This window comes from Prunus dulcis, chromosome 5 (assembly GCF_902201215.1).
Source record: "Prunus dulcis chromosome 5, ALMONDv2, whole genome shotgun sequence".
NCBI classification, from domain to species: domain Eukaryota; kingdom Viridiplantae; phylum Streptophyta; class Magnoliopsida; order Rosales; family Rosaceae; genus Prunus; species Prunus dulcis.
In genome coordinates, this window is record NC_047654.1 from 943,098 (window position 1) to 961,965 (window position 18,868).

The 18,868-nt window shown below is 36.2% G+C and overlaps 2 protein-coding genes across 4 annotated transcripts in view; both read left to right on the top strand.

Moving 5' to 3' along the window:
* Positions 1 to 1,427: 1,427 nt before the first annotated feature.
* Positions 1,428 to 16,987, top strand: LOC117627301 (NPC intracellular cholesterol transporter 1-like). 3 transcript variants are annotated; one of them, XM_034359323.1, is made up of 39 exons: positions 1,429 to 1,733; positions 2,231 to 2,295; positions 2,822 to 2,921; positions 3,058 to 3,165; positions 3,303 to 3,419; positions 4,157 to 4,307; positions 4,802 to 5,049; positions 5,208 to 5,396; positions 6,145 to 6,221; positions 6,324 to 6,441; positions 6,901 to 6,984; positions 7,237 to 7,332; positions 7,516 to 7,617; positions 8,202 to 8,270; positions 9,036 to 9,131; positions 9,243 to 9,350; positions 9,481 to 9,594; positions 9,804 to 9,887; positions 10,030 to 10,158; positions 10,392 to 10,590; positions 10,711 to 10,851; positions 10,996 to 11,039; positions 11,381 to 11,464; positions 11,574 to 11,642; positions 11,737 to 11,813; positions 12,242 to 12,311; positions 13,094 to 13,243; positions 13,619 to 13,684; positions 13,771 to 13,915; positions 14,034 to 14,098; positions 14,213 to 14,278; positions 14,941 to 15,034; positions 15,240 to 15,276; positions 15,426 to 15,483; positions 15,576 to 15,686; positions 16,021 to 16,088; positions 16,327 to 16,393; positions 16,480 to 16,548; positions 16,724 to 16,987. In XM_034359323.1, exons 1-39 carry the CDS (start codon positions 1,689 to 1,691, stop codon positions 16,808 to 16,810), a joined length of 3,867 nt encoding a protein of 1,288 aa, XP_034215214.1. In that variant the 5' UTR covers positions 1,429 to 1,688; the 3' UTR covers positions 16,811 to 16,987. The 3 variants fall into 3 exon arrangements, with proteins under 3 accessions (XP_034215215.1, XP_034215214.1, XP_034215216.1); XM_034359324.1 differs by lacking the exon at positions 8,202 to 8,270 and having other exon boundaries at positions 1,428 to 1,733; XM_034359325.1 differs by lacking the exons at positions 6,145 to 6,221; positions 6,324 to 6,441 and having other exon boundaries at positions 1,430 to 1,733.
* Positions 16,988 to 17,825: 838 nt separating this feature from the next.
* LOC117627498 overlaps positions 17,826 to 18,868 on the top strand; it is a 6,511-nt gene continuing 5,468 nt past the window's right edge. Inside the window, exon 1 of the mRNA XM_034359615.1 lies at positions 17,826 to 18,755. Within this exon, the coding sequence (XP_034215506.1) occupies positions 17,826 to 18,755 (930 nt within the window). The remainder of the gene's footprint in view (positions 18,756 to 18,868) is intronic.

The window sequence follows — 18,868 nt, forward strand, 5'->3', positions numbered from 1 at the left end:
ATGATCCTTGAATTATATTTTGAGTTGTATTTTTGTGTCTGAATTTCAATAAAAGTTGGGTTTGAAATTTAAAATTCGAGAAAAAAGAGGTATTTAGTTATATACTTATTTTTAATACTAGTGATATAAATAAATTCTATATCATTTAATTTTTATAAACAAACCCAAAAAAATATGTTCAATATTCAACTCTTCATCAGCTCCTTTGACCAATTTGACCGAATTCAATTGAATTTATTGATACATGTACAACGTACATTGATGGGTATTAGTTTTATTGGTTCAGCTTTTTAGTGTGTTATCAAGTGGTCCTGCGTTTGAGTTTCTATAGTATCCTCGAGTGTGAATTTTCTCCTCTTTCCTTATTAATTGTGCAACTAGAAAAAAAGAATCATTTTGAATTCACAAAAGTAACTTTATTTATTAACTCTTCTAAATAAATTTTTTTTCATGGTGGATAACAAAGAGGTTCGATTTCGAAAAATACAAAAGAGATTTTAATTTTCAGTTAATCAGTATTAGATAAAAATTATTTATCATGGTTCAATATCAAATTCAATTAATTTGACAGTAAATGAAAACCCAGTACAATCATTTTCTTCATTTTATAATTTTATCAGCACAATATTTATTTATTTATAGTTTATAACACGGCAAGATTGTATGGTAAATAAAAATCAATACTAGTATGAAATCTACTAGAAAAGAGAAAAAAGAATATAAAGTATTTGTCATTTCCGACCCTTCAAAATTAATATTTTAAAAAGTTTCAACACTAATTAGGAAGTGAAAATGCATGAAGCAAAAAAAGAATGTGAATATTACTGGACTAACTTGTAAAATAATCTTTCAAAAATGAAATAAAAATAAATAAAAAACCAGCTTAAAAAAAAAACCATAAATTTGTGAAAAAGGAAAATAAAATAAACTACATCACACATTGACCAAAAAAAAAAATAATGAGACACGTCTTTATCAGTTAACAACCGCACTCAATACAAAGCCACAGACACCTTACTTGCTGCTGTGTGAAAGATTTGTGCACTTTCACACACATTATTCAAACCCTTCTGTTCTGTTTTGTTTCTTCTCTCACTCACTTCCAAATTCCATTTCCAAAACCACCCCCCTTTCCAAAACGGACTTCTTTCCAAATTGACCTCTAATCCCCACGTAAATAAATAATTAATTTCCTTCGCCTAGCTCAAACCTTGAAACGTCAGCGTATCATCGACTTACTAAACAGCCACATCCACAGTTTCGATTTCATCTGAATTTACCAAAACAACCTCGCCGCCCCCTCTTCCCCCTTCCCCAAAGGGGGCCAAGTCCTTCAAATCATTGATAACACGACGCTCCGACAAACCAGCCGAAAGCAAGGCCATAATCGTAAATATAGGCTTTGGGGCCTTGGTTTAGCTGCCCCTTGAACATCGTGAGAGTGAAGAAGTTTGCCAACGTCAAAGAGGACTGTTATCCCACCCAGTCAGCAGTAGCTATAAATACTCTCTCTCTTTCTCCCTCTCTCCTCTCTCTCTCTCTCTCTCACTCTCACACACAAATACAAAATTAAACGCGCATATACGCATACACAAACGCTTTTGCGCAGATCGTCGTCTTCCACATTCGCTCTGAGCGGTACTGGACTGGACTGGACTGTACTGGATTGAGCTCGTAAGCAGAGGAGAATGGCCCTCCGTCCAGGGCTTATCCTATCCATTTCTCTTTTACAGGCATGAACTTCGTTTCTGCTCTGCTTTTTATGATAATGTCCAAAAGACTTTCGCCAATTTTCTCGCTTGTTTCTCTGCCTTTACTTTTCCTTTTTCTTTCTGAATAAAAAGAGAGCAGGAAAAGCTTCCTTTTTTCCGGTTGTTGCTCAGGAAACAGAAAAAGAATTCAAGCTTTTTTTATTTTCCACCTTTTTCTGTTTGATTTGATTTTGTTTTTGTTTAATTTCGGCAACTTTATTTTTCTACAAAGAATTTCAAGTCTTTCTAACAGTTTTCTCAGTCACCAAACAGACTTTTGATTTCGAAATTGAATTTATACTGGTGTGGTCATCACGAAGAGTTCCACTATGTGTGCTGCTAATTATGTGGCAAAAACTTCTGTGAATCTCACAGTTAGGTTTAGGCACATTCGATTTCGTTTCAAGTATAAGCACTTTTTCACTTTGATTACTTTCACTAATCTCTCTCTCTCTCTGTATTCATGCATGTGGATGCAGGTGGTCTTATGTTTTCTCTCTCTAGCATATGCGCAGACGTCCGTAACGACTAATGCTACAGCAGGGTGGGGCTTGCTTGATATTTTACGTGCACAACCAAACTACAATTTGCCCACATTAGCAAATTTCTGAGGCTTAATTATTTTTTTAATCACTTAATTCTGCTTACTTTTGCAATTTGTGAGCTCACTGATGCATATGGTGGTCTAGCTACCCAAATTACTTGCCCTGCTTTTGAAGTGCTGCTGATGCGGTGTGCATGCGGTCTGTCTGTCTATAATGTTGCCTGATTAGCAGTTTTTGAATTGCTCATATTGCCACTGTTAGCTTAATTTTATTCGAACGACGTGCCCTGGTTCTGAATTATGTCCTGTTCATATGGTCTCTCTATGATAATTCAATTAACTTTCTTTTAGTTCCTGGAACTGTAACTTTTGTTAGAAGTTTGTGAATATTTCATATTGCTGATGAATCATAATAGGCGGGCCTATCTCGTGCTTGATTTTTGTTTGCCTCTGGCATATACTATATTTGACAAAAAACAGTTGAGCTTTCTTACATAACTTTTTTTTTTTCCTTTCTATTTTTCAGGGAAAGGCATTCTGAAGAATATTGTGCCATGTATGGTATTTGTGGAAAACGTAGTGATGGAAAATACTTAAACTGTCCTTTTGGCTCTCCATCTGTGAAGGTACATGGTAGAAGAAGTTACTGCTCTTTTCTGGATAACAGTTTAGCTTGAAGTCTACCTTTGCACCTTATTCTATCAGAATCAAGGTTGTTAAGGTTTTTAATCACCCAATTATCACATATTTTATCTCTTCCAGCCAGATGATTTGCTTTCATCCAAGGTCCAAAGTTTGTGTCCAACAATTACTGGAAATGTTTGTTGTACAGAAACTCAATTTGACACACTACGGTCACAGGTCCAGCAAGTAAGTAATTTTTAGTTTTAGAGTTGGACGTGAACCCACTCTGCTAAGAAACTAGAGTTGTTCATTTTCTCTCCAAAAGCTTTTCACCCTCACCCAAACATATAGCATTTATATTCTTTTAATTTCTATTTTTGCAGGCAATTCCCTTTCTTGTCGGTTGTCCGGCATGCTTAAGAAACTTTTTGAATTTGTTTTGTGAGCTTACCTGCTCTCCAAGTCAGAGTTTATTTATCAATGTGACTTCTGTAGCCAAGGTCAGGAAATCCTGTTCTTATTTCCTGTTTACCTATTAAAATTTTTCTGTGTTCCCACACCATCCTGCACTCCAATCGTGTTATCAATAAATATTTGAATAAGAATGATACTGATATATATTATTATATTTTGCATTTACAAAATTTCCTGCCAATCAATATATGTCTGTTCAATTCTGCAACTCTTGGATTGCCAAAGAGACCTACTGTAAGCCATTGTTATTTTATGATGTATGATGTTCTTTATAGACATTATATCTAACATGTGCTCATATGGTATCAATTGTGCCTCTATATCTTTCATTCAGGACTATACTTGATATTCAAAATTGAAGTCTTATAATTGTTGTATCAATATAACCGTTTAAAAAAAAAAAAAAAAATTTGTTGTATCAAAGAAAAACAGAAATGACAGCTCACAGTTATCTGGTTAAAAGATTTAAGTCCCCGGAAATCATTTAAAATTATTCCTCTATGTTCTGTTTACTTGATTGTTTAGCACATGAAACTTTTGAGTTTCATTTGGTGGATGGAAAATGGAAAAAGAAACAGAACATTCTTGAATTATTTGAGGTTGTTTGTTACCCGCTTAATTGATCGGGCAACAGTTTGAATTTTCTGTGATGAGTAAGATACTCTCTAGTCTTTTCCTTAGAAACAAGTTTTTCTTTGAGAGAGACAAATACTGTTATTTAGAAGAGTATAGAGTTATTTAAGGAAGCTTTATCCCATTTCAGGTTAATAACAATTTGACCGTCGATGGGATTGACTTTTATATTACTGATGCTTATGGTGAAGGGTTATATGACTCCTGCAAGGATGTCAAGTTCGGTACCATGAATTCTCGAGCTATGGAATTTATTGGTGCTGGTGCTAAAAATTTTAAAGGTAACTTTATTCTTCTGAAATTGCAAATTAGGTCTCTCTCTCTCTCTCTCTCTCTCTCTCTCTCACGCACGCACATGCACAAATGTACACTAATATATGCACAAATGTACACTAATATGGATTTCACCATTAAGCGGGGAATGATAATGGAAACACAAGCATATGAAATTGGTATTAATCAAGCCACATGGCTACTTTTTCAATATCTGATAAAATGTAACTATGGCAATAACGCTGCACCTTTTCTTTTCTTTTCTTTTCTTTTTTATTTATAAAAAGTGGGTTTCTTAGCCTCTGGGCTTTGCAAGTAGAGGGGGATGTGAACACCTAATTGGCAGAGATTAGAGAATGCCTAATTGGTGTTCCATTCTGTGTTCTATAGAAATTATGCAGTGGAAATATACATTTTTTAGCTAAGGCCTAGTGCTTGTATGTCAATGTCTTGGTTTATGCTGTTTAATAACTATTAGTGCTTTTACTGTGATTTATGGCAGAGTGGTTTACTTTTATCGGTAGACAAGCACCTTCTAATGTGCCAGGTTCACCATATGCCATTAGATTCTCTTCAAGTGTTACAGAATCATCTGCTATGAAACCTATGAATGTCTCTACTTATTCATGTGGTGATAATTCACTGGGCTGTTCCTGCGGTGATTGCCCTTCATCTACAGTTTGTTCCAACACAGTTTCACCAGTTTCCCAGAAAGGAGGTTCATGCTCAGTGAGAATTGGGTCCATTAAGGTGAGAGAAGAATATTTGTAACTGCGAGTAGAATATTTGTAACTTCTGGCTCGCACATCATTTAACTTGTTCATATTGGACGCAGATTCACATAGGTAGTGTGAAATCGGGTACTATAGATGCTTTGTTTATATGATTTCCTTGTGTGAGAATTGCAGGCTAAATGTATTGACCTTGCTGTAGCGATTCTATATATCGTATTAGTTTGTGTGTTCTTCGGATGGGGTTTGTTTCGTCGGACTAGAAAAGCCAACCCAGCTTCTATGACAAATCCTTGGTGGAATGTAATGGATGACAGTGAAGTTCATTCTATTAGCAGGGAGAAGAATGAAAATCCTCCGATGCAGGTGAAAACCAATTTCGTTTCCAAGTATGTATATGTCAATTATGTGTGTTCTGAGATTTATATCAGTTATGTTATGTGTATGGTTTGAAAGTTTAAATTTACTTCTGTGTTTTATGATTTGATGGTATGTGTGCTTGTAGCTGGCCGTCTGCATTCCATCTATGTGCAAAGATTTATGGATCATATATGTCATTTCTGAACTCACCGGCCACAGTCCGGGAATCTTGTTTTGATTTTTCCATTTTGTTGCCATTTTTGTGTCCATTGTAAGTTTTTGTTTTTTGGTCATAAGTTTTAGTTTTTATGAAGAATTTCTTATAGCATATCAGATTACCAACCTACATTGATAAACTATGCACAGAATGGGGATATGCTTAGGAATTTATTTTTCATATGTTTCTTCATTTAGCAACAAAACAGGAATTATCACCAGAACTTTTGGTCAGTTCTACTAGTATTGTCTTCCTCTTTAACTGTTTTATAATTTTTTTAGCTTTGTGAGATTGTTCTCTAGCTCGCATATGCTTAAAAAAAAAATTCATTGCTTCTATATCTGCACAATTCTTTACCACAAAAAACTGTCTCTAAAATTTATGGTCAATTGTTCTACTAATAGTATCTCCTCTCTAGCTTCTGTGGTTTACTGTCATTTCTGTATTTGTGCTCAACTATATATTACTGTTATACTCTGTAGCTGCTGTAGGCTGCTCTTATCACGTATTTCTTTAGACTAAAATTGTTGATAATAGGTGTTTGAAGATGCTCCTCACATTAGAAATAGTGTCCAACTTTCAATTGTGCAAGGATACATGTCAAAAATTTTCAGGTGACTGCTATTCCTTGTAGAATGATTGCTACCTATTAAATTTTTATGTCAGTTAAGGCAGAAATGGTTTCTAACTTAAAAGATTACATTTTGAATGTACAGGAGATATGGAACATGGGTTGCTAGGAATCCAGTCATAGTGTTATGTTCATCTTTGGCTTTAGTTCTGCTGCTTTGTCTGGGTCTTATCCGTTTCAAGGTGGAAACAAGGCCTGAGAAGGTTCGATTTGCTACTTGAATAGTTTCTCTTAAGTTGTGTTGTTTATGTGTTAAACGAAGAAATGTGCTCGGATGCACTGTGAATGATCTTTTTTTATTTATTATTTTTATAGTTCTCTGTGTTATTTCATAAATTTATTTCGTTTTTGGCCTTTTGGAACCATTACTGAATGTATCATTATAGAATGGAACACATCTGCATAACTTATGACCAGTTTCAAATGTTGTGAAGATATTTTACAACTCATTTGTTGTTAATTCAAAATTATGATCCCGTGCATACACTGGTGTGGGTTTCTTGTTGAGATTTAGTATTCCAGACTCTACTATGCATGCCATGGTTTTTGAAGGTCACCAGAAATATAAGTTTTTACATTTCAATTTGTTATGGCCTTGAAGAATTTTATGTTATCATCTGACTTTTACAATTCTGTTTGACTTAAGTTGTGCAATGTTTCAGCTATGGGTAGGGCCTGGGAGTAAAGCAGCAGAAGAGAAGAATTTTTTTGATAGCCACCTAGCCCCTTTCTACAGAATTGAGCAGGTTCTACATTGTTACAATGTCTTCTTTTGGTAAATTATTTTTCATATTACGAGCGGTTATACTTTACCGTACGGGGAAGCAAGCTGGTTAACTTTCAAAGATAGCAGAATTAGGACGTAAAAAAGTATAGATCCAACAGACATTCTAGGCTAGGGAATGAGCTGCATCTTCTTTTTGTCTTGCCATTAATTTTCATCATTACTTTGTTTTTGGTATGGGAGAAACTCATGTCACATCTTGTGTTTTTTGCAGCTTATATTAGCAACAATTCCAGAAGTTAAGCATGGTAGCTCACCTAGCATTGTGACAGAGGAAAATATTAAGTTACTTTTTGAGATACAGAAGAAGGTATTTGATCCTTTACTCTAGTGATACTTTTCAGAATTAAGTGTTTATCTATTAAGATTGGTATGAGACTAGCCTTGTTCTTTGTTTTGAATTGTACTGCAGTTATTTATTTTCCCTTTTTTTCTGCATTTGATGTGTGGTAAAAACAAGTACTTCTAATACAACATTACTTGTATTTGACAGGTTGATGGAATTAAAGCAAATTATTCTGGCTCGGTGATATCTCTTGCTGATATTTGCATGAAGCCAATGGACAAAGATTGTGCCACTCAAAGTGTCCTACAGGTACAACTCTGCTTTAGTTGAGTGTTCCCATATTAAAATGGTAAATGAAATGAAACTAGTATTTTATTAAATTTATTTTTATTTTAACCGTGTGTCACCCTTTAAACATCTCTTGCAATCATTCTTGTCAATATTTTAGCTACTTGTCATGAAGTGTAATTTGAGTCTCTTAAAGCCTGTATCTAAATATGTATATTGATTAATAGCCCATCTGTAGCTGTTCCTCTTCCCCGCCAAACCCTTCTTTTTTGTTCCAGGTCGATGTACATAGAAAAACAAAGAGAACTATGTGTCTAGTATATGAATTGATGTGTACATGATAATAAACTTTTTTACAGTAGCCTTGTGGCTTGTTGAATGCCTTGTTTGCTGGATTGGCATATGTATCTTGCACTGTGATTTGAGTGTCAGTTTTCTTTTTCAAGTTGTTATACCAACAATTTATTCATTTGTAAAAATTTATTGCATTGTGACAAATGGATCCTTGAATTTCCTTGTGTTAATTTTTTTTTAACATAACTGTTGAATCTAGATATCTTTAAGATTTTGATTAATATTTTCTCTCATGATATTCATGGTACCAGTATTTCAAAATGAATCCTGCAAATTATGACGATTATGGTGGGGTTGAACACCTAAAGTATTGTTTTGAGGTATATTCTTATAATCTCCATTTACATATTATCTAAAGCGCGGATCTACTTTATTGTCTAATGAGATTCTGTACTGTTGGTTAAATTGTTACTGATATTTGTTATCTTTTGGGGCCATCATTTCCAATATAAACTAATAGTGAAAGCACAATATCTACCAGATTGAACATTACTTACTATCAACTGCGTGTTACTTTGGATAGAGCGTGAATGGTTAAAATTAACATTTGTAATCTCAGGGTTTGGAAGACAAATTGGGGCCTGCGGTATAGTTTATAATATCATTTAAAGCTGTTTTGGGTAGTGGGTTGCATACGTTATGGGTCCTATTGCTTGATCTCTGATATGTGCATCTTATCCTTGTATGCTTATCGGCGTTATAATGCCAGTAAAAATGGGGCTGCAATATAGTTGTTTATAATTTCATTTAAAGGTGATGGATAAATGGGGATACTGGTCCTATTGTTTGATCTATAATATGTGCATCTAATAACTGTAGTATGCTTAATTTGTAATATGTATTTTCTGCTGAATTTGTCAAATAATAAGAATGTAGAGCTCTGTCCATATTTGCTTTTTTCTAGATAAGCCGGAATCATCTGATCAGATGACCAACCTCATGTCTTAATACGCTTAGATTTCTCTCCAGCTTGTTCTATAGTCAGTTAGCTCGCTAGTTTTTTACCATTCCAATTTTCTCAAAGAACATGGCAATAATTTCCTGGAAAGTAGATCCATTGACATTTGCGTTTTCTGTTTTTCAAGCACTATTCATCTGCTGACAAATGCATGAGTGCATTTAAAGGCCCTCTTGATCCTAGCACAGCCTTAGGAGGCTTCTCTGGGAAAAACTATTCCGAGGTAATGATTTTTCCATTTTTCCTGAACTAATTTACTTTTTCATCCTTTCCTGTTCAAAGTAAGATTGGATTCTTTGAGTTTTTCAGAACCATTAAGATTTTTCCAACGCAGGCAACGGCGTTTCTCATAACTTACCCTGTAAACAATGCTATTAGTAAAGAAGAGAATGAGACTGAAAGAGCAGTGACGTGGGAGAAAGCCTTTATTAAGTTGGCAAAGGTTTACTTGTTTGTGTTATCCTGCATGTTCTGCCGGAAAGCGAACAGATTTATCTCTACTTATTTTTCTTTTCTGAGGAAGATAGATTTATCCCTCTTAAACTCTAAGATTAGTATCTTGTTTGTGATAGGATGAGTTGTTGCAAATGGTGCAATCTAGAAATTTAACACTTTCTTTTTCATCGGAAAGTTCTGTTGAAGAAGAACTAAAAAGAGAAAGTTCTGCAGATGCCATTACTATATTGGTGAGTGTTTCTTTATTTCGTTTTAGTTGCATGTTTCCTTTCATAATCAAAGCTCAGAATATACTGTAATCCTCAAGTTCTGTACTTTATGCAGTTATGTTGATTTGATATTTCTTATTTGTTATGTGTAACTGTGACAACTGACAAGTTCCATCATGCGAATCTTTATAAATGCTTTTGTCCAATTATGGTTTTTTAATTCATTGCAGATAAGCTATCTAGTGATGTTTGCCTATATATCTCTTACTTTGGGTGACTCACCTCGTTTATCATCATTTTACATTTCGTCTAAGGTATGGTCTCGATTATTTTCATTTTGTTTCGACAGACTGGGAAATTGTGTTTATTTTTTTAAAAAAATTTAATGTTAGTTTCTCTAGGTTCAAAATTGAGATATTATTTATATCATTATAATTGTGTATGGTTGACTGCCAGGTATTGCTTGGTCTCTCTGGAGTTGTGCTTGTCATGCTGTCGGTTCTTGGATCAGTGGGTTTTTTCAGTGTAATTGGTGTAAAATCTACGCTAATCATTATGGAAGTTATCCCATTTCTTGTTTTAGCTGTAAGTTCCCCAACACTATATATATATATATATATTTTTTTTTTTTTTTTCTCCTAGGTATATTTTGAATTATATATGTGGCTGTCATGTTCTGACTGAAGCATACATTCTCGCTTCAGTCTAACTTTTAAAACCTTTGAAATTTTAGTTTTCCAGAATTGTTTCTTAATGCATATTGGTTACTGATTGTTTTGGTGTAGCTTATAATATTCTGGGGTTTCTCATCTTATCAGGTTGGGGTAGATAATATGTGTATACTAGTGAATGCTGTTAAACGGCAACCCTTGGAGTTGTCTCTGGAAGGGCGAATAAGCAATGCACTTGTGGAAGTTGGACCATCCATAACACTAGCTAGTCTATCAGAGGTTTTAGCATTTGCGGTTGGAAGTTTTATTCCTATGCCAGCATGCCGTGTGTTCTCTATGTTTGCAGGTTGGAAATTTTGTTCCTTCTAACTTTTGTATCTGTGAAATAGTTTTAATACTTGGTTGTTGTCTTTCTGTCTTACCTCAGGCCTATTCTATAAACTTACTTTTGTGCATTCTTCTGCAGCACTAGCTGTTCTGTTGGACTTCCTGCTTCAAGTAACTGCTTTTGTAGCTTTGATTGTTTTTGATTTTCGGCGAACTGAAGATAAGAGGGTTGATTGTTTCCCATGCATGAAAATTTCATCATACACCAACTCTGATAAAGGTATCAGAATATTTTTAGAACTTACATCTGGTTGGTGCATTATCCTTATTGCTCACACTAATTTTCAGTATATGATATTCTTATCCATTATTTATTTAATTATCAAAATTTATATAATCTCGATTTGAATGCTGTCTTATTTAGGCATTGATCAGAGAAAACCTGGTTTGCTGACGCGCTATATGAAGGTGACTACTTCTTTTCTTTTTCCCTTTTTTTGTTTTTTTGGATTTTTGTGCTGTTGTAGTAAATAGTCTGGATAGGGATGATACAGAGTCTGGAATTACCAGGGTTTTCATAATTTTCTTTATTTTTAAGGCTGCAATGTCAAGAACCAAAGTTACTTCAAATTCTACTGTAATGCATATGATCAACTGAACCTCTAAGAATTAGTATGTTGTATGCTATTTTTGTACGTAGAAAATTCTGTGTGGTAACTTTATTATGACTCACGTATGCTTTGCTGTGATAAGTCTTTTGCTTTCTGCTTTAACTTTTAACTACGTTTGCTTTTGTTTTCCATTTTCAGGAGATCCATGCTCCAATTCTCAGTCTTTGGGGAGTTAAGATAGCTGTCATTTGTGTCTTTGTTGCATTTGCATTGGCTAGCATTGTGAGTTCTGAATTTTCCCCCCAATGTATCTTATATATACCAACATCAATTTTTCCGTTTGTGCTCATCCCTCTCCTCAGTTAATCTCTGATTCTTTCAAACTTCGTAGGCATTGTGCACCAGAATTCAGCCTGGGTTGGAACAAAAAATTGTTCTTCCCCGAGATTCCTATCTTCAGGTCTATAAGCTGCTTACCTAATTATCAAATTCATAAANGGTTATCGATTATTCTGCTTTTTCTGTGAGGTAACACTGCCTTCTAAATATTGCAGGGGTATTTCAATAATGTTTCAGAGTACCTCCGAATTGGACCCCCATTATACTTTGTTGTGAAGAACTACAATTATAGGTATCATACTGTTATTCATGTTCACTGTTTCCTGATTTATCATGAATATTTTCAAACTACCTATGAACGTCTAGTTCTTGAGTCAATATTTATATCGTAGAACAGGATCAGGTGTCCTTGAGGTTGCTGCTGATACTCTAGCCAGAATCACATATAACCATTCTGATGAAAACTTTACCATATATGATGTCCTTCAGCATTTCATTTGCTTTTCCATGTACAAGCCCAAAAGTGGCTATCTGGAACGAGAACTACTCTTTTGTTTAGAATTTGCATCACATGTAACCTTTTCAAATCAGACGGTTCTTTTTGGACTAATGTGAAGTTCCATTGTTGTTTTGGATGGTAAATTTTTTTTATGTAAACACTTATCTTAATGCTTCCATCATTGAAAAGCTTCTTCATGCTTATGTTGCTCTGCTCCTCAGTTCAGAATCAAGGCATACGAACCAATTATGCTCAATTAGCCAATGTGATTCAGATTCTCTTTTGAATGAGGTAAAACCTTCTTCCATTTTTCTTTGCTAATGGGCAAATTCCTAGCTTTTAGGTACAGTTTTAGAAAATTACGTGCCTCTTCCATTTGTTCTGATTCACATGCCAGAGTTTCCCTGATAATCGTACAATGATTGCTTTCATTTTGATGTCTCTTGCTTGTTTCAGCTGGTTGTTTCCAATATTACTGCTAAACCCATTGATCAATGTGTTAAACTGAATTCATATATAGGGAGGAAAGTATTCATGTTTTCCCAATCTCTAATTATATACAGGGATTAGTATATTTAATATAATATGTAATGCTAGAAAGTTATAGCGTTAATATCTGAGTTCTCTGTTCATTTGTTATATGAACATGATTGGAACTTATCTCTGTTGAGCTTTTATTTTACAACTTGCTATTAAATTTCAGTACGAATGGTTGAGATGGTTGTACAGTTTGGTTTAGCAGTTCAACCTTTTTTATTCATGACCTTCATTCTTCTGTCTTTCTATGTTTCCTTTTGTATTCAATCAATATGCATGTGGCTTTTTCCATCCCTTATGTCTGCTTGCCCATTTGTTTAATCCTCTTTTTAGATGTGTGTGTGTGTGTGTGTGTGTGTGTGTGAATTGTCCTTCTGTGTCTATAGAATGCTAGATCATCATTAATTCCAGAATGTATGTGTTTGAATTGTCTTCTTGTATATTAATTCTGCAGTGTATATGTCTGTATTGTCCTTCTGTATGCATATGAATTGTCCTTTTGTATGCATGTATTAATTGTCCTTTTGTTTCCACAGATTGCAAGAGCATCCTTAACTCCAGAATCAAGTTACATCGCCAAGCCTGCTGCGTCATGGCTTGATGATTTTCTTGTGTGGATATCCCCAGAAGCATTTGGGTGCTGTCGGAAGTTTACAAATGGGGCCTACTGCCCTCCTGATGATCAGGTGATGATACATTTTTTCTTAGCATGAATGTTTTTATGGTTATGGAATCATGTTAGTATGATCTGATGTTTGGAATTTCTTTTAGATCCAAAATTGCAGAGTTGTCTTCAGTTTTGGAATCATGGAATTACTTTTATCTCAGTTGAGCATGTTGAGTAACTCCACCATTTGGGAATTTAAAACTTGCTGGATGTTTTCAGTCCGATACCATTCTGAACTATGGATCATTACAGTTACTTGCAAGAATTTAAAATATAAAATTTGAAAGAAAATACTTCTTTTGCTGTCCTCTTATGCATCTTTTATACCACAATTCATCCTGTTTTGTTTTTGTCTCTGCAATCCCCTTGATACTAAAATTAAGTTGTCTTCCAGCCTCCCTGCTGTTCTTCCAGTGATGGTTCCTGTAGCCTGGGTGGAGTGTGCAAAGATTGTACTACGGTAAAATAACTAATGATGCGTTTTAACCAAATTTCTGTGTCTAGTTACGCATGCATCAATTCTTGTTTTCAATTTTTCCGTGTCAGTGCTTTCGTCACTCGGATCTGCGCAATGGGCGTCCATCTACCACACAATTTAAAGAAAAACTTCCCTGGTTCCTCAGTGCTCTACCGTCTTCTGATTGTGCTAAAGGTGGCCATGGAGCTTACACTAGCAGTGTGGAATTCAAAGGTTTGTGGATTGGATTTTGTGCCTTTATGATTATGTGCTTTCAGGTTAAACTGTCATTAGATGTGGCTTGTTATTTAAATTTGCTTTTTTAATAGTTAATAATATTTTTGGCTATCAGGCAATGGAAGTGACATTATTCCAGCATCATCATTTCGTACATATCATACACCTCTCAACAAGCAGGTATCTCGTCTGTGATCAATACAAACAAAATTTTCATTTTTTATCTATTATCTCTTTTATATTAATTAATACTAAAGTGAGCCCCATAACTTAAATATCTACAATTTATTTTAGGTTGACTATGTAAATTCAATGAGGGCTGCTCGGGAGCTCAGTTCTAGACTTTCTGATTCTTTGAACGTAAGATTTGAAGGCTACTTGCGAAGATGGTTGATATATTTACAGTACATCCTTAATATTATAAAGCCACATCAAAATATGTTTTTCCATAAATTCCCTTTAGATATATATATATATATATATATAGATAGTATTAATTAGCTCATATATTTTTTATACTGGATTGCCGTTGTAAATAACAAACTATAAGTATGTGTCCAAACAAAATGGCTATTATCATAATTAAGTTGAAAAAGTGTCAAAACAAGAGAGGAGAGAATCTACCAAGTCAGTAAGCATGTAAACTGCTAGTTTCTTATAATTTTAAACCGTGAAACCCAACAGGAAAACTACGCAAAATGTCTCCTTTTCTTAGGAGTTGAAAGCCCTTTCCTTTTTGGATGGGTTTGATGTGGGTAGAATAGTCTTTCTCTATGCAGAAAAGGGTTCATTTTTTTGAACTTCTGAAAAAGGGTCCACTTTTCAAAATGGGTTCTTTTTGGGTCCTTGGACCAAATACCCAAATTTTCCCAGTTAGATTGAGTACAGCAGTCTTGTCTTGCCCATTTCCCTAAGCCACTGGTTTATCATTCCATTATGTTATGAAAATAAATTAACTTATTGATTCACTTATGTGTTAGTCGTGGTATGTCTGTTGAACTGATATTTCTTTTCTGATGCAGATTGAGATATTCCCATATTCAGTATTCTATATGTTCTTTGAGCAATACCTTGATATTTGGAGAACAGCACTGATCAACCTTTCTATAGCCATTGGTTAGTTATTTTTTCACAGCACTGAACAAGAAGATAGCAGATAGCTTAACCAAAAAAAGAAAAAGAAAGAGAATCCGTAAAATGTTACATCTCTGGAACTCGGATTTTACTGTGAACTTGTATGTATTTACTTAGATGTGCATAATGGTAAATGCGGTTTCATTTATTAAAAAGAATAACCTGGATATATATTATGTTGTACCAGGTGCTGTGTTTATTGTTTGTCTAGCTATCACTTGCAGGTCAGTATTGATATACTTAGCCCTTAATTCAATATCAGACAAGACTACTTGTGGTGTTCAGCTTCTTTAATTTAGAAAATAAATTTTGCAAGAAGGTGTTTGTTTTGAATGACTGATGTATTGATATTTCCTTCAAATTTGTTTTGTAGTTTATGGAGTTCATCAATTATTCTATTGGTGTTGGCAATGATTGTAGTGGATCTCATGGTGATCTTTCTTCCTTAAAAATTCTCTTTTTTTAAAAAAAAAAAAACACTTCCATTAGCTCTCATCTTTGCTCACAAGATACTATTCTACAGGGTGTGATGGCAATTCTTAACATCCAATTGAATGCAGTCTCTGTTGTTAATCTTGTAATGGCAGTGGGCATTTCTGTTGAGTTTTGCGTGCATATGACACATGCTTTCTCGGTCAGTATCACTTTATTAAACATTTATCTGAATATTTACTTTTGTCTTCAGGTTAGAAAGATTTGATCCATCAATTTTTCCATTTCAGTTTTTTTTCAAAGAAAAGATAATAAGATACTTAGTAGTCAAATTTTCGGAAAAACAAAATGCTTTCAATGTATTGCTTTAATGACTTTAATGGTTTTAAAATTCCTTATAAGGTATTTGTAGTTTCTCTGCTCATGGTCACTTCAAATCTTGGTTTGGTTATGACTTCAAGTAACCTTTGGTGTCAATGTGTCACGCTACCCTTTTCTTTTTCTGCAAGTGTGTGTATCTAAGACTTTCTGTACAGGTTAGCACAGGAGATAAAGATCAGCGTACCAAGGAGGCTTTGGCTACAATGGGAGCCTCTGTCTTCAGGTACTTATCCCAATGGCCGATCCACTTTTATTTAAAAAAAGGACACTAACTCCTGTTTATTTCGCTATGTTTGGTACATCTCAGAGCATCATACGCAATAGATCATGCTTCATTAAAGAGCTGAAATGTTAAGTCTAATGCCAATGGGCTCGTGTGTGATACAGATGTAGAACTTTTCTCCGTGCTAACTTGCATCCCCAATTTGTATAATATCTTCTTTGTTGACATGCTTTTGCAGTGGAATCACATTGACGAAGTTAGTTGGGGTCATCGTGCTTTGTTTCTCGAGGACGGAAGTCTTTGTGGTACTAAATCGTTTACTTCATTGTCCGATTACACTGGCCAGTACTGTCAGCAGCCTCTAATGTATTTCCATCCTTTGCTCTTATAGGTATATTACTTTCAAATGTACCTAGCATTGGTTCTTCTTGGTTTCTTGCACGGGCTCGTGTTCTTGCCGGTAAGTTAGTACACTTTTCGTAGCTCGTGTCCTTACCATCCTTGATGCAAATCATAGAACTCATGAACACAATAATTAACAGCTGAAAAAAGCAAATATGTTTGAATAAAGATGGAAACCATGGATCGGGTTGCTCCGTTTGGATTGACAGTACTCCACATTGTGTTGTTTGCAGGTTGTCTTGAGCATGTTTGGTCCGCCTTCGAGACGCGTGCTCATTGAGCAGCAACAAGATCGGGCACCTGTTCCACCACAACTATAAAGAAGCTGATTACCAGAACAATTCTTTTTCTAGGGTTCGCCTTTTTCTTTTGTAGCTGAAATTTTATGTATGACAAGAATAACAGAAATATCTAAAATAGCTCAACATGTAAATTATATAGCTGCTACTGACAAGAAGAAAAGAAAAAGGTTTTAAAGAATTTGTTCTTTTGGCTCACATCAAGTTCATAATCCAACATGGATCATACCTTAATGTGGATGGTGTGGGAACCTAATTAAATCAAACCCTAGGTCAAATAATTCCTACCATTTGGGGATTATTTGACCAAATTGGGAATTAATCAACCTAATTGGGAGTTACTCAATTTAATTGGGAATTATCCAATTAAATTGAACGTTACCTAATTAGGTTGAGATTTGATTTGGTTAATTACCACGATCCCCAATTAAATGAGGAATTGCCTAAATTGAATCAGGATTGATTGATACCTACCACAATTAGGGATTTGATTTACCCTAATTAATCAAATCCCTAATTAATCAAATCAATTCCAAAAAAGGGGAGGAATAATTCCCTTCCATCTACGGAATTATTCCTCTGAAACCCTAGCCTCCGAGACCTCTATAAAAGCATAGCCACACACAATGGTTGAGGTACGCCTAAATTCCTACTAAAACTCTGCATAAATTATTTCTCAAAAACCCTAGCCACCCCCTCTCTTTCTCTCTCACACACAAGGCTCCGGCCACCACACACGGCTCCGGCCACCCGGTTTTCCTTGAATTACCCTACCTAACTTAGGCATCGGAGGGCCTTTGGCCAACACCTCCCGGGTGTGGTCCTTTTACTCCGATCTGTTTTGCAGGGAGAAAGAGAGGCGGAGAAGACGAAGGAATCTTTGGCGAATATTCTTTTGGGGGAAATTTCTCCCACAAATTGGTGCTTTCATTGAGAGCGCGAGATATATTCAAAGCGTGCTCCAAAATCCATCTTTCACACATTTTTTCAAACAACCATGGTTGATACGAGACGTACGAAGAGTAATGCCACCACGATGGGCCCATCTCATGGTTTCGTGGTGGAAACCTCAATGCAACCGCATGGAATCGTGGCTGCCAACGCCTTGCAGTCATCCTCTAGTGCTTTGCAGCCGCCTTCAGCTGCCGGAATTGCAGAACAGCCGCCACATGACCCTGGGACCTCCACAGCCTTGCAGTTGCCAGCGTCGATTACTGGAGCTGCTCTGCCTCGCTGTCCTACCATCGGAGCACAGCAGCAGCCACACCACTCAACTACTGGATTTGCTGCACAGCCCCATGGCTACTCCGACGTCGTCCCAGTCTTGGAGCAGATCCATTCTCTCCCTCCTCTGCGATCACACTTGGCGTATGCACCTGTGTATGCCCCTAATGGAGCCCTAGCCCAGATGCCATTGGGCCCGATGCACAACACTCTACTTGACCCGCGCAGTCAGGTGGACCTCAACTCACGAGTCGATCAGCTCACACAGAAGGTCGATGATCAGAACAACCTGATCGGCCAGCTACTCAGGCAGATCAACTTGAATCAAGGCCCAAACCTTGGACCCAGGGACGAGGAGAAAAGGGCACACCAGCACGCCGGCGAGCAGTTCGAGAGGTCTCAGGCTGGTCAGACAAGAGCAAACCGACAGAGGAGAGATCGAGATCGAGCAGATGAGATGCAGACAGCCGCGAGCCATACTCTGAGCCATTCGGGGCTCGGACCAAGGACCAATGTGCTCGAGAGGCTAGGCCCACAGTCTAATGTCCACGCCCGTTTGGGCCCACAAGGAGTTCGAGTTCGTGAGCCGTCGCGCGACGAGCGCAACGACCGACGCCCACCAACCCGCTCGAGGGCCAACACTCGGTGGCAGGCTGTAGAAGAATCCTCACAAGCTCAATCTCTTAATCTGCCCCACGGGCAGGGCATCCAAGGGGATCGACCCTTGGGGACCGAGGAAGGAGTTAGCCAGTCACGCTCGAGACACCAAAGACGTCAACCTGAGCGACCCTCCTTGAGGACCAACACAAGGCGACAAGATGTAGAGGAATTCTCACAAGCTCAATCTCCTAATCT